General features: G+C 38.4%; 1 protein-coding gene across 3 annotated transcripts in view; it reads left to right on the plus strand.

Moving 5' to 3' along the window:
* Positions 1-11,470, plus strand: part of agmo (alkylglycerol monooxygenase) — a 28,545-nt gene extending 17,075 nt beyond the window's left edge. For 2 of the 3 annotated variants that reach the window (XM_080860510.1, XM_080860512.1), the window contains 9 exons: positions 971-1,066; positions 3,772-3,838; positions 4,147-4,212; positions 4,828-4,907; positions 5,306-5,440; positions 6,442-6,558; positions 8,771-8,853; positions 9,861-9,966; positions 11,194-11,470. In XM_080860510.1, coding sequence (XP_080716636.1) covers positions 971-1,066; positions 3,772-3,838; positions 4,147-4,212; positions 4,828-4,907; positions 5,306-5,440; positions 6,442-6,558; positions 8,771-8,853; positions 9,861-9,966; positions 11,194-11,274 — 831 coding nt within the window. In that variant the 3' untranslated portion in view covers positions 11,275-11,470. The remainder of the gene's footprint in view (positions 1-970; positions 1,067-3,771; positions 3,839-4,146; positions 4,213-4,827; positions 4,908-5,305; positions 5,441-6,441; positions 6,559-8,770; positions 8,854-9,860; positions 9,967-11,193) is intronic. The other variant, XM_080860511.1, reaches the window with a different exon arrangement.
* Positions 11,471-15,157: the final 3,687 nt, after the last annotated feature.

The following is a 15,157-nucleotide window of genomic DNA, read 5'->3' on the forward strand; positions in this document are numbered from 1 at the left end:
GCCACCTACAACCATTCAAATGTCAGCAGTCAATAGGTCTATTTGAATTTTATGGCATGGTATCATTTTTAAATTGCATTTACTCAAGTAGCATTTCACCAGAACATGTTTCAAACGCAATGTACCACTGATATCTTTTAGAGTTGTGAATGAGTAAGCTTTACTCTTTAGATCAGGGATTTTCAACTAGTTTTGTCCCAGGGACCACCATTCTGACTAGAAAGTAATTTGCGGCCCACTGATGTGCCTGCCTGTGCGTGTTTGTAACCAAGGCCCTGCAACGCCCCCTTCCCCCGCACAGATATTCTGCACATAACACTTAAATATGTGAAATTGTCAGGGTAGATCACTAACCGCTGTCGCCACGCCCCCTCCCCCCGCGCACATATTCCACCTGTACCACTTATCAATGTAATTTCTTCGCTGAATATGGGTCTACCAGTATATTTCAGGCAATGCGACTTGGCTATTCAGACTATTTAGATATTTTTCACGATATTCAACAGTAATCTGGAAATGTGTTGAAATATCAAATCGAATTTATAAATATAAAAAAAAATCAATGGTGAACTGATGCACATAGGCTTATGTTGCTGACCCCCTGCAATCCCGTCCCGCGGACCCCGGTTGAAAACCCCTGCTTTAGGTGATCACTTACACTAAGACAGGAAGTGTTCCTCACATCTCAAGTGAGTGTACAGTGTATTGAACCACTTACCTTATGATTGAAGATAACTGTCTCAATATTTCTCTCGTAATGCCTCTCTCATAATGCCTCACTTAACTTCATTTAACACTACATTTTGCTTATATGTCCATCATCAGGCAAGTTATTTAATATTATTAAGTTGATTAAGTTAAGCCTATTTTTCTGGAGTATCATATGTAAGTGTATTGAACCACTCACCTTATGATTGAAGATAACTGTCTCAATATTTTTCTCATAATGCCTCTCTCATAATGCCATCAGGTTTTTTATCTTCCCATGGCTTTGGCCATTCCCCCATCTGTGTTTGCTGTTCATGTACAGTTCAACCTCCTCTACCAGTTCTGGATCCACACAGAGGTGGGTGTTTGGATCTCCACAGGCAGAAAGTCAGACGCAGACGAACAAATAGACAGCCAGCTTTATTGATTAGAAAATGGATATCGTAGTGTTTCAGTAGGAAATCACATAAATCACAAGACACATATAAATACAAAACAAAAACCACACAAAAGACATAGGCAACATATGCTGAATAAAAATACTTAGGGCCTGATTTACTAATATGCGAGCGCTGCTTAATCTGCGTTCGCAAATTAACGCACAGTGTTTTTGCGCATTTTCCGTGGTATTTATCAAACCACATCTGAACTGGGCAAACTGTGCTTACTCCGCCCTTTAAAGAACCTGATTTACTAAGATTGATTTGCGAACGCACCTTTGCCAGGCGCACATTAACGCACGGTGATTCCCCGCATTTTCCGTGATATTTATCAAGCCAGATACGCGCTGGGCAATCATTATTTAGCGCACCGTTAAAAGACGGGAGAACTTGCCAGCAAGTTACTGCCACCATGGAGATTCGAGGAAGAAAAAACTAAGGTTCAGCGAATAGATAGCGAGATAGATGTATTGGTTCACGTTCGCTCAATCACTGAACCTGATTCAATGGGTTATATTGTTTTGCCCGCCATCACCTACAGCGAGATGTTTAAAAGCACACGATTATAAATAATATGCTATTGGTGGCATTAATGCATAAACTGTCTATTATAACAATATATATGTGTACATGGCGAGATTAATACATTCTACAAGTGTCAGGAAAAAATCCTGAACTCTGCTAAGTTGTTTGAATTACTTAGAATAAAATGACACCACAAACCACAGCAAAGTTTATAACAGATCTATTACGCTTAGGCCTTTAAGCGGAGAGGTATTTGACGCCGTCTCGCATCACCTCTGAGCTCTTGCTCCTGGCGCAAGACTTTTTATTAGAATTCACAGCATAGGTTACAAAATACATTTTAACCCCTCCTCTGTCCGGAGTTGCCATCTGGCCTCTGTCCTTCTAAGATAAGAAACCTTGCTTAATTAAAAACCAACAGTCACGAAAAGTTTAACAGAACACCTGGCCTCATCAATCGCCATTGCAATCTCAATGTAAACATTCATGACATTAGTTTCAGTAACACATCAGTTGGTTTTCCCAGCGTTGGAGACGAAGTTGTAAATACCTTAACTAAACAATGCCTTTCTAAGATAACTTCAACCCCCTCTCTCAAGAGACAGCATTCCATTGAACAAGACAGAGAAACAGGGCACATAACCAACAGCACAGAACACTTTAGAAAATAGCAGTTATAAGAATTTCCTTTAAGTCTAACACTTCATGATAATATTTAATAATTTCCTTCACAACAAGGGACATGGGTTCACTACAATATATCCCCACTGAAACAAATACATTTATCAAGTAGACAGGCCTCTCCAAAATCACCGTTGCTCAATCATGGATAGATGGCACTATTCCGGAAGATAAAACTGTCATGGACAGACCACTACCACGTAAGTAATGGTCATGTTGGCATCACATATGACCTGGACATTCATTGAATATGTGTGCTTTCTGTTTCGGTAAACGTGTTCGCGGATTGAAGGTGGGACTGTTTGCATGTGGGTGCGATCAATTTCTCCAATTACGTTCAGAAAGTTTAATTTCATATATATGAATATATGAATTATACGAGTTGAAAAAAATATTTCTGTTCGCTGTCTCTGTCTATGTCTTTGCCTTGCTGCTGCCATATCAACGTTTTCAGACTCAGTGGAAAACCGCCTTCTGGTTAAGACGTGCTTTTATGAGGCGGAGAATTAGCCTGCAAATCAGAGATGTGCGCTCGCCGGGCAGTTTAGTAAATACCACGCAGTTCATCATTAGGCGCACTCCTCCCATTAAATAGCGCTTCACGCCTACGTTACCACCCACGTTTCCGAACCATCCCACCTGTTTGCAGGTACACACCCTCAAAGCGTTAATATGCGCTGCACCCGTTAGTAAATACCGTTTTATGTTTACGACCGCTATTTTACGCCAGAAATGGGCGCAATCCTGTTAGTAAATCAGGCCCTGAGAGTGCTTAAAAATCAGTAGGTAAATCGTTAACATAAAGTTTATGATCCATCTAGGGATAGTGGGGTAAAGTGATTAATGTTGTCAGTACACCTGTCTAAACCCATTCTCTTCATCTTGACATAATAGGATCCTATCCATAAAAACATGGGTTACAATGACAAATTTAACTTGTCTACAAAAATACTGATTTGTTATAAGCAAATAATACACGTAATAAAACCCCTGAGATCAAATAAAACTACTTATAATGGAAATAATGTGAGTATTATGTGAGTGTTTTACACTACTGTTGTTATTACACTGTATGTACTTAGCATTTGGTTTTACCTCTAAAGCCTTGTAACAACAAGCCAACTGCCAACACTACAATTATGTAGTCTTACGCCAAGTACTCAGTAATCTTTAAATGTATATTTAAGGCTTGAAAGAGAGCAAACTCGTTGTAGTTTACTTCTGTCACAAGAACACAGGGCATGAGAGAAACTACAGATGTATTCCATAAGAAAAAGTATGACTGCTCAACAGTACCAGACCCTTGCCTAGCAAATGGTAGCAAGCTACAATATGATATTCAGAGTAGATGGCATTACTGAGAAGAAAACCTGTACATTAACCAAATTAAGCATAAAAGCATATATTTTTTCTCCAGTTGGTGCAAGATCTTGGCATCCTTGAGTTGGTGTTAAACACCCCCAGTCACCATCGAGTACATCATGGTATGTCTAACATAGGCATCATGTTGCAAGCATGTTATGCAATATTCTGCAAACATAGAGGAAATTCTGTTCAAACCAAATGAAGGAAAATAAAACGAATGAAAATGTACTCTACTTCTACTACTTCATAACCTTGAGATTATAAAACTTGATGTGAGAGAGCTTAAAACGTACAATATCTATCTAATTAATGTCTACATTCATCTACATTCAAGTTTATGTTCAATATAAATGTACTGCTTTTTTTAGTAATTGTAATTGAGTAACATAGATTTAGTATTTTTTATTGTTTTTGTAATCATTTGCAGGACGAAATCCTTATTGTATTGACAAAAATTATGGTGGAGTCCTTATCATTTGGGACAGGATATTTGGTAAATACACATTTATATTCTTCTGCTGTATTGAAACTCACAATCTCAGTATGTATGTATGTATGTACGTATGTATGTATGTGTGTATGTGTGTATGTGTGTATGTGTGTATGTGTGTGTGTGTATATATATATGACGGAGTCCGAGAAGGAGGACCCACCCATTCTAAGCTAATAAAAGCACAACTATTCGTAGTAATACACCAAAAATGTATGATTATGAATATTATTTTCGTAGTTATACACCAATAAATAATGATTATGAATATTATATTCGTAGTTATACACCAATAAATAATGATTATGAATGTTATATTCGTAGTTATACACCAATGAATAATGATTATGAATGTTATATTCGTAGTTATACACCAATGAATAATGATTATGAATATTATATTTGTAGTTATACACACCAATAAATAATGAAATGAATATTATATTCTGGTCTGCCAATAGATCCCCCTAAATCCTACACACTGTATCTTTAAATATACTTATAGTAGTATAATTTCTGCTGATATACATGTGTATGTGTCTGTATGTATGCATGAATGTACTGTATGAATGTTTAATTCACAGGTAGTCTCTTATTAACTCTGTTTAATTTTTTTAGGAACATTCGCTCAAGAGAATGAGCCAGTCGTCTATGGACTTGTCTATCCTGTACGTTCATTTGACATCCTGTTAGTCCAAGTAAGTGGATACTGTCTAAACTGTGATGTTGTACTCAGTCCTGTCGTTGTAAATGGCAAACATAGTGGCTCTTTTACCTACCTTACTGTGGGAGCACGGAAGGGAGGGGGCTAATTGGATCAGCTTTTATCAACAATCACAGACACTGCTTTTAAATAAACTAACAAATTATTCATATTTTGGAAGTTCAAATGATTTCATGTATACTTTCAAAATTGCATGATCAAAGTGTTTACACACGTTTTGAAAAATGCCATCACATATGATCTGAATGCACTCCATAGTGCAGTGCTGATAACTGTCATTTATAACTGTCATTTGTACTCATGAGACATGAGTAAGCTTAGAGTTTGTGTTAACAATTATGTCCGCACTGTTTTTTTTTTTCTTTCTTTAAGTTTGATTACTATCGGTACCTATGGCAGAGATTCTGGAGAGCTCAAGGCATCAAATATAAACTTTCTGTCATATTCAAAGGACCAAGTTGGAAACCTGGACTGCCAAGATTGGGAAATCGTCTTGAGGCGCCCAAGGTTAGAGCGTATTTAGTTTAAAGCCTGTTCCTAGTCATAATAGTGTTCTTTCCCCCTTCCACCCCCTTTTATGCTTCTACCAGGCTGGCCTCAAGCAAGTTTTCCCTTGCCACTATTGCCTTGGGCTCTGTAAGTACAGTACTTGAGAACGTGTAATAATTTACTTTCAACCACTGGTCGCAATATATTCATTAGGTAGAATATATTAGGTTCTTTAACAAAAGACCAAGTTAAATTGAAAGTAAAACACCCAGATAAACGAATCAACATTTCAAGATAAATATTAACGGGAAATAAAGGGGGGAGACAGCGATTTGTATACATGACTGTAATCTAAAGTAAATTACCCCCCGAAACTTTAGGGGCACCATGTTGCAAAAAAAAGCTGTTCATACATAATTTTCATAATTTGCATTGAGTGCACTCTCACTCAAACCAAACCAAGCATCAAGTGTTTAGACCCACACATGCACTCACGGACTTTATGTTACTGTAGTATTCTGTGAGTTAATAAATGCAAATAGCAATTCTGCTCAATACCTCATTTTTACACTGCAGTTACAGTTGGTTGCATTAATTGCTTTGCTGCACATGATGTGATGCTATCAAAAGGCGAATCCCTTTTGCCACTGTGTTCTGGCCATTGTTCATTTGAAAGCCAACACATCTACCCCATACTGTATTACTTTTCTCTTATACTTTTCACATCATCTTTTACACCAAAATATGTTTTTGTTTTGTCCTACACATCCAGTTTTGATGTTTGTCATAATGTTCAATCAAAACAGGACAGAATGTATCTTTTTGAATTAATTAATCAACCAATTTGATTAAAAGTTGTTGTATAAGATTAGTATTTACAAAAAGTAAATCCTTAAAAACGTGACACAGATGCATGAATGCATGTGAAGAGAGGAAAAGAGCACCACACCAAACTCAAATCCACATGGGGCTGAATAAGAAAAGTTGTATGGGAACATTTCTTTTTCTGTACTATCCAGGTGTTCGAAAAGGGAGCGCGCCACAACCCAGAGTGGCCACTTCCTCTGAAAGTATATGTGTTCCTACACTTCCTACTGGTTCTCAAGGCCTTCGATGATGTGCTTGCAGCAAAGATGGTACGTATCACAACAATAACAATGATAATTATAGTTCATTTAATTTAGGCCATACAGACAATAACAGTATACAACCAGTTCAAAACAGAGTTAAATAAAGTAGATAAAAGGAATACAAATGTAAATGTAGCTCAAATTAAATACAATTAGATATTTGAAATATTGCTTTTAGAATGTCTGCATTTTTTATTGCAAATCAATTAAGAACACAGAATAATTAAAAAAATTGGTCTAGTGATAAAGTCAGTAAAAAAAACCTGGCAGGTAGGGTCACCATGAAGTGGCAGTCTGTAAGGTCTGGATATCGTAGTACTGTTTCCGAGCCGTTCCCTCTATTCCTCAAAGTGGTTTGGTTCACATGCTGTTACCAACGGGCGGGGCTACCTGCAGCTCCGTGTTTCAGTTAATCAACCCAGTAGCCTACACGGTCAGGTTGTGAGACTGTTTCTTCCTCTCTCCTCTGCCGCTATGATACACGATATGTTAAGAGATTGACCTCATTCTTGAACGCAGTAAGAACATATTTTTTTCTATATTCTATTTACGAAGTTTCAATCGATATGCACAAGTATACATTTAATAATGGATTGACATGACAACGTGAACGTTTGCCGAAAACACACGCATGCAGGTAATTTACAAGGTTACGAATGTTCAAGTCTTGCCGCAAGCAACGCATGAAACGCAACACAACGCAATGGAATCCAACAGAGCCCAATACCCAATACTATAACTTCTTTACACATCATCTTTTACACCAAAAAACGAGAGCCTGGTCTGCTACAGAGAAAGTCCAGTTCTTATAGTTTATCTTTTACTGATGTCATCTGTGGGCTCCTCGTGGTCAACAGGTGGGGGTCATGGGATCCCTACCCTGGTGTATCTGTTATTCGTAGGAATGGACATTAATGTCACATCTATTGTGTGAAACCCCTGCACTCTGTTTCTCAGGGATTAGCTGACCATGTTATCTACCGAGAGTCCTTCAATGTATCAAAAGTCACATTCTCTTCTGTCCTGGACAGCTAAAAGCTACTGCTGTAGTGACCTGACCTTTCCAGGCCTAGGCCTGCAGCGACCTGACCTACTACTTAGGCCTGTTTTCCCACTGAAGGACTCTGGTTTCTGAACAAGACATTTCAAGGATTGTATCTATTCTTCCTAATAAACCTATACTGAAATTATCTTACACATGTCAATCCATTATTAAACATATACATGTGCATATCGATTGAAACTTCGTAAATAGAATATAGAAAAAAAATTCTCCTTTACATGTTCTTACTGCATTCGAGAATGAGGTCAATCTCTTTATATATCTTATATAATAGCTGCAGGGGAGAGAGGAAGAAACAGTCTCACAACCTGACCTTGACGTAGGTGTGAGTGGGCTGTAAGTGTTTTTCACACTTCAATCACATTCAACTTAGTGCACTGCTGCATGTGAAACCCTACAACTTATTAGTTCCCACTAAGTCTGCATATGTACAGGCGCATGTTCAGACCAGAAGTTTCTTCTGACCTTGTGCAAAACTGCCATCCTTGCAATATAGAGAGCCTCGGACGTCAGAGATCCACCAGGTGGATATCCCTGCTGAAAACTAAACTTCTGTCTATAAAAACCTTGTGTGATGTCTTCATCAGTGCAACGTTCCTGCTGAGCTCCGCTCTGGCCACGCTTCCTTCAACACTCACTCTCACTCATAGTCCCAACTGCAAGTCATCAGTATCACTCACCATCCCAGCTGCACTGATTTCACATCTCCCAAATCACACAATAACACACTTGCTACACTCCCTATATATAATCTGCACTCCCTTAACTTCGTGTCTGGTCTTGCACTTCAAGGACTACATCCGCAACTACATCTCTGTGTCCGTCAGTCCTGTGACAATCATGGCTTCACTTTCAGCCTTGCAATTGTTGTTATTTATCTAATAAAAATACTTATATGCAACTCCGGAGTCCTGAGGTAACCAGGGTGAATTTATACATAATGCACACCTCTCAATGCCATATAAATGTTACCATGTGAACTGGTCAAATGTGTACTGTCTTTAGTGTAATAATTAATGAAATAATTTACCTATTATGCGGCTTTGTGGCTACTTATGTGGCTTTGACCACCTATGGGAAAATTATGAAAGGACTAACAATGTATTAGCTCTTATGCATTTTTCACCCTTTACTATTTTTTTCTTCGTCATGTAGATACTTAATCAGTGGACAGTGCTTTTGATGACTGGTTACATTTTGTTCACTCTGACATCACTCGGATACATCATAGACCAAAGGTAACTTTTTACCCATTTGTTTTACCCATTATCACTTTGACCTCCCCTCCTCCTCATAACATCTATTCTCTTCCTAGGCAACAAATCTACATATGCACCAATCACTTTCATTTCACACTTATTTTAGGCAAAGTCACCACATAACAGAAAAAGAGACAGAAAGGTTGGTTTGACAATTTGGGAAAAAGATTGCATGCTTCTCAAAGCACTCTCAGCGAATATTGCCAAATGCCCTCAGGGTATTCCAGTAATTGCCAGACTTAGTGGCACTTAGTGGTGTACATGTGATAACCTACACCTATAATTTTTCTTTGGGGCACCTGTGTGAACTTGAAGGTTGAAAATGTCAATGAAGTTAATTGAGATGAGAGGAATGGTTAAGCATCATTTGCTTGCATACATCAGCAAAAAGACTCAATGTAGCATATTTTGTGGGGAATGTTTTTCCTTAACTGAGCACAGAAGGCACATAGGCAGACCCAGAAAGGTCAGCAGCCAATTGGGCTACATAATAGCAAAATGTAGACAAACAGGCAAGACACAGCAACAAGGATTGCTTCAGAGATCAAAGTGAAGTACCAGATTCAACTCTGTTCACAATCAGCTAAGGGGAAGGGAGGTTAGGCAAGATAATCAGGAGGCAAGCTGATTATCAGTGAAAGGTAAAAATAGTAATACAAATAATAATAATCTTTATGTGTATTGCACCTTTCATATAAAACAATGCAGCTCAAAGTGCTTAACAGCAAAGAAATTATGTGCACAAAGAAATAACATGCACAGTGATCCACATAAAAATAGACATTAAATTAACATAAAAAATAAAAACATTTTACTTTTTGCCTTGGAATGAGATGGTAAATACATGGCAATATTCCTTAGGTGAAAAAGGATCAAGGATTGCACCATGATCTAACACTTGGGTTGCATGACAGTGAAAGAGCTTTTATGCACCTGTGGCAGTAAAAAGAGCAAATGTTCAATGTTTTTATGGACTTTCATTACAGGTCCAATTCATACAAAATTGAGACACTGCGCTGTGCAGTACTTATGATATTGCAAATGCAGGGATTCACAAAGCCAGTTGCAGCAACTTTAAATGTCTTCATTGAGGTAAGATGAATATTTCTGACATATTTACACAGATATTTATTTACATGTAAATTCCTTATTCCCATGAAGTCAACGGGTATGGGATTTCATGATTATTGCAATCAGAGATATTGTAAATTCAATAATTTATTTCATGACAATACCCATTTTATATGATCAACAGCAAGTTTGTATACATACTATACATGTAGAAACCCAAATGACTTATTATTGCACCTATTTTTACTACTGGGGTTTTGATTCAATAAAATTTGAATTGTATTTATTTAGAAATGTCCAAAGCACTTTACTGAACACAAGGGCTATCCCCCTTGAGCTAAAACACAGGAGACAGGGGGAACCATAAGGGCTATCCCCCTTGAGCTAAAACACAGGAGACAGGGGGAACCATAAGGGCTATCCCCCTTGAGCTAAAACACAGGAGACAGGGGGAACCATAAGGGCTATCCCCCTTGAGCTAAAACACAGGAGACAGGGGGAACCATGAGGGCTATCCCCCTTGAGCTAGAACATATATGTAAGAACATATTTGTAAATAGTACCAGACCTGCTATCAACACACCACAAAATCTTTATTCACAAAACGTATCTTAATAAAAAAATTGTCTGTCGTAATTGAATAGGGTTGCAATGGCCCTTTTTGCACCTACAATAAAACAATAGCGGAGGTGACTACTACTATTTTTAGCCTTGATGTGAATGGCTTCTGGGTGGAGAGTGTCGGGATTGCCTACAGTGGTTTGCAAAAGTGTTTAACCCCCCTGAAAGTCATCCTCATTTTATGAATTACAAATTATACACAGTTTTCCCTATCAGTATTTTTGTTGTGAACATTTATGGTATTTTTTCAAAGGCGAAATTCAATTCAATTCTATTCTATTTATCACAAACAAACAGTCACACACATGTGCAGTGAACTACAGTGACTGAACGCAGGGACACACACACAGGTTGAGGCCTTTCCAATCGGGTGGGATCACTAACATATTGGCGCTGTTGTCAGGATAATACCAATGTCGTCTTGGTGGCCATATTATTACTACATTACATTAACCTGGTGCCCATTGTATCTACAGTTCAGTTATGTAATGTGTTTTGAGACAATTTTATCATTGATGGCAATCTGTTGTATTAAGGTATTGAATTACATTTAATTGATCATCTGTATAAAACATTACATGTTAGTATTGCACATACACTTGCTATTTACCATGTATGTGTGTCCAGGTCTTCATCTCCCTATCCTTGCTGTACTGGGTCATGCAGTTTTTAACTCAGCTGATGGATGGAAAGAGGAAACAAAACTGAGAGAATAACATGCTTTGGAAAAAACAATGAAGAAATAGGACTGGGCTGAAACATCGTCTTCACTCTATGACTTTTCCGTCTTTCATTGGGTCCACCCCTATCCATATCTAGCACTGTCATCTAGCGTGTACTGTTATAGCTCTTTTTCAGGCAGAACTATTTTTCTTTTTTTCACTGACAACAGATCGCCCCCTGTTCCGGCTCATTTATGTTCACACTCACGCTTTGTGCAGATAAACAATAAAGATTTTGATTGAATGGTGTTTTGCCAATTATGTCTGTCATGACTATGGCTAATAAGCGTAAAGAGTATATGATTTCAGCTTATGCAGCTCTGTGGATCACTTGTACAGAGGTCTGTGCAACATATTTTTTGTGACAAAACACTGATAATTCTTAGGTTAATATGAGGAAGTTTCTTGGAGATACCTTAATGAGGCATACCTGACAGCACTTCTCTTCTCTTCATCATTTCAACCTTCAGCATTACTAGAGAAACATCATGGGTAAGCATTAATACATTAACAATATATTGCTACAACATTCACTTTGAGTCAACACAATTTTGTGCAGAGAGTACTATATTAGAAACATAACAAATTAAGCCACTCAAACCAGCACTAAAGAAACTAAAACTAATTTTGTATAGCTTTTCATGCAAGTTCAAGTTCAAGCTCAAGTGCTTTATTTGACACATACATGATCATGTAGTGAAATGAAAAAAAAAAAAAAAAAAGGGTCTACATTGTGACGCTACTGCCCATCACCGCCGAGTTGTGTAAAAGGTCATTTAAATTAGCATCCCACCACCGTAGTTATATTTTCCCTAGACAAAATGAAATGAGCCATATCATTGGTGGGAGGGCTACCTTGTAACTATTAATATCTTATTCGACACGGTGTAAAAGTTCAATTACCACACCGATTGTACGTTTAGCTGTAGACCTATAGCCTCGTAAAAGTCAGTTGACTATTGAGCCGCATAACTTAATAATAATAAGCGTTCAAAAGTAATAGTATTAGACAATAGAACACAACGTTTTTTCAGTTCTGGTGAGATGACAATTTTTAAACCATAAGCATACAGTGCCCTCCGCAATTATTGGCACCCTTAGTGAATGTGACCAAAACAGGCTATGAAAAAATATTTGTTTGCTGTTTATCCTCTTGGTCTTTCACTCAAAATATTCACAAAAATCTTACCTTTTCATTGAAGTAAAATTATTGAAACAAACATTTTTTTTTCATGAAATAAATACTATTCTCCTAAACAGGTGTGCCACAATTATTGGCACCCCTTAATTTAATGTTTTGAGCAGCCTCCCTTTGCCAAAATAACAGCTCCAAGTCTTCTCCTATAATGCGTGATGAGGTTGGTGAACACATGGGACAGACCTGAGACCATTCCTACATACAGTCTCTCTGCAGATCCTTCAGATTCTGAGGTCAACACATTTGCAGATTCGGCTTCAGCTCTTCCCACAGATTTTCTATGGGGTTTAGGTCTGGGGACTGTGTGCTTCGGATCATTGTCCTGCTAGGAGGTCCAACCACGGCCCATTTTAAGCTTCCTAGAGGGGGGCTGTTAGGTTTTTATTTAATATCTGCTGGTATTGATGGAGTACATGATACCATGTATCCTAACAAGATGTCCAGGGCCTTTGGAAGAAAAACAGACCCACAACATCAGAGATCCGCCACCATACTTCAAAGTGAGTATGGGGTGCTCTTCTGTATGGCTATCTTTCTGTCTATGCCAAACCCACCTTTGATGTTTGTTGCCAAGTGTTAGATTCTGGTGTATTTCTCATGTACAGATCTCTAGTGTAGGTGCCTCCATCACTTTCAGGCCCTCCTGAGGGACCATGTAGGCCCAGATCCCAGTAAGGTTAACAGGACACCATAACGTATACTAAAGGCATATGATGCCCGTTGGAGACAGCTCCACTATGTCTGCTTAGGCCCCTCTGTGTATTTGCTGTGTAGCATTCCTCAAAGGCGCCCATTCTATCAGGCCCAAGGGCAAGGGCATCGATGAGCTCATGAGACTGTTTACGCGTTCATATGTGTGTGTGTAATCCTTTGGTAGAGATGTTATACATTCTATTTGGCTTACGTAATTATACTGGTTAAATTGGGCTGCGCGCTAGACTCAGGTCGATCAGAGCAACCCGCGGAGCAAGGAAGAACCATCTCCTGAGACGAACCCCGACACGGATCTGCGTGTGCCCGGCGACTCTTAGAACTCTGCTCAACTTAGAAATACTTAGGCTCAGAAAAGTACTTAGTGATATTTCTTGTTTGCTACAATAAATATCTCTGGCTCTGATCCGAACCGCTTCAGCTTCCTTGATTGAGACTCCATTCTACAACCAACGAGACCACCTTTTGTGATTAAGTGTAGTAGCCTAAATATAGAAAAGAATCTTAAACAAGAAACCTTATTTTGGTCTCATCTGACCATATAACTCTAATATAAAACTCTGACTTACATTTGGCAAACTGTAGGCACTTTAGTTTGTTGTTGATTGACAGCAGAGGCTTTTTTCCCTCAAAAACAACTTGTGGTGATGTAGTGATGTCTGATAGTAGTTCTGGAGACCTTCTGACCCCAGGACTACTAACTAACCGACTAACCTCTGCAATTATCCAGCTGTGATAATTGGAGATTCTTTTACCAGTCGAACCATCCTCCTCACGGTGCGTGGGGTCAATTTACAGATAGGTCCTCTTCCAGGCTGATTCCTTACATCTCCTGTCGCTTTTAACTTCTTAACTATTGCCCTGATTGTGGAAGTGGGTATTTCCAACTGTTAAGATATTTTCTTATTTCCCTAAATCCGGATTTCAGCAGCTCAACAACTTTTTGGCACTTTGACACTGAGTTCTTTTGTCTTTCCCATCTTGATGAATGACTAAGGGTATTTGGCCTGTGTCACCTCATATTTATATCTCTGTGAAGCAGGAAGCCATGGTTGACCACTTAAGAGTTCCTAATGAAACAGGTGAACTCAAAAATATAAAACATGACTGGTAATATACTTAAGTTAGATTTTAATTATAGGATTTTCTAGGGGTGCCAATAATTGTGGCACCCATGTTTTGGAGAAAAATATTTTATGTAATGTCAAAAAAATAAATTCTTTCAAGAATTTTACTTCGATGAAAAGGTAAGATTTTTGTGAATATTTTGAGGGAAAGACCAAGATGATAAACAGCAAATATATTTTTTCATAGCATGTTTTAGTCACATTCACTAAGGGTGCCAATAATTGTGGAGGGCACTGTATATACATGTATGATGTATACATTTCTATTTTTTTTAAACAACTAGAGATCGTAATGACGTAATCACTTCCGGTTTCTGTGCCTCACCAGCTGCGAACCTCACGGCACGTCACTGGATTTGGGATGCTTTCAGTAGACAAACTGGCTGCTCTCTAAACGTGTTGAAGTAAAGTGCACCACCGTGTGGTGAATAAGAGGAAGAGGAATGAGGAGAAACTGTTCTCCAACCTTGAAACCACCGCAAATAATTGTATAAGCAGAATTTCATCACGGAATATTCATGATAATGATTTGTTGTTGGTCAGTCTGTATATCAATGTAACAGTGCTCGCGTTTGTTGTGATTTTAGAAACTATTCTAACTCCATTTTAGCATGGGATGCCATGTGTGTGATACCAAACCACAACACAAGCTAATGAGAGGGCATCTTCAGCAGGATGCATGGAGAGGTACCTGGTAGCTGTCTGCAGTAAAACATGTGGAAACAGGTGGATCTGTGCAGGCCACTGCAGAGAGACTGGAAGACTCCAGGCAGCTCATGACGTGTTCTGTGTAGGACTACATGGGAAAACAAGACTCGGTTCCGAATAAGGAG

Source organism: Sprattus sprattus (genome assembly GCF_963457725.1).
Source record: "Sprattus sprattus genome assembly, chromosome: 2".
Lineage (NCBI taxonomy): Eukaryota > Metazoa > Chordata > Actinopteri > Clupeiformes > Clupeidae > Sprattus > Sprattus sprattus.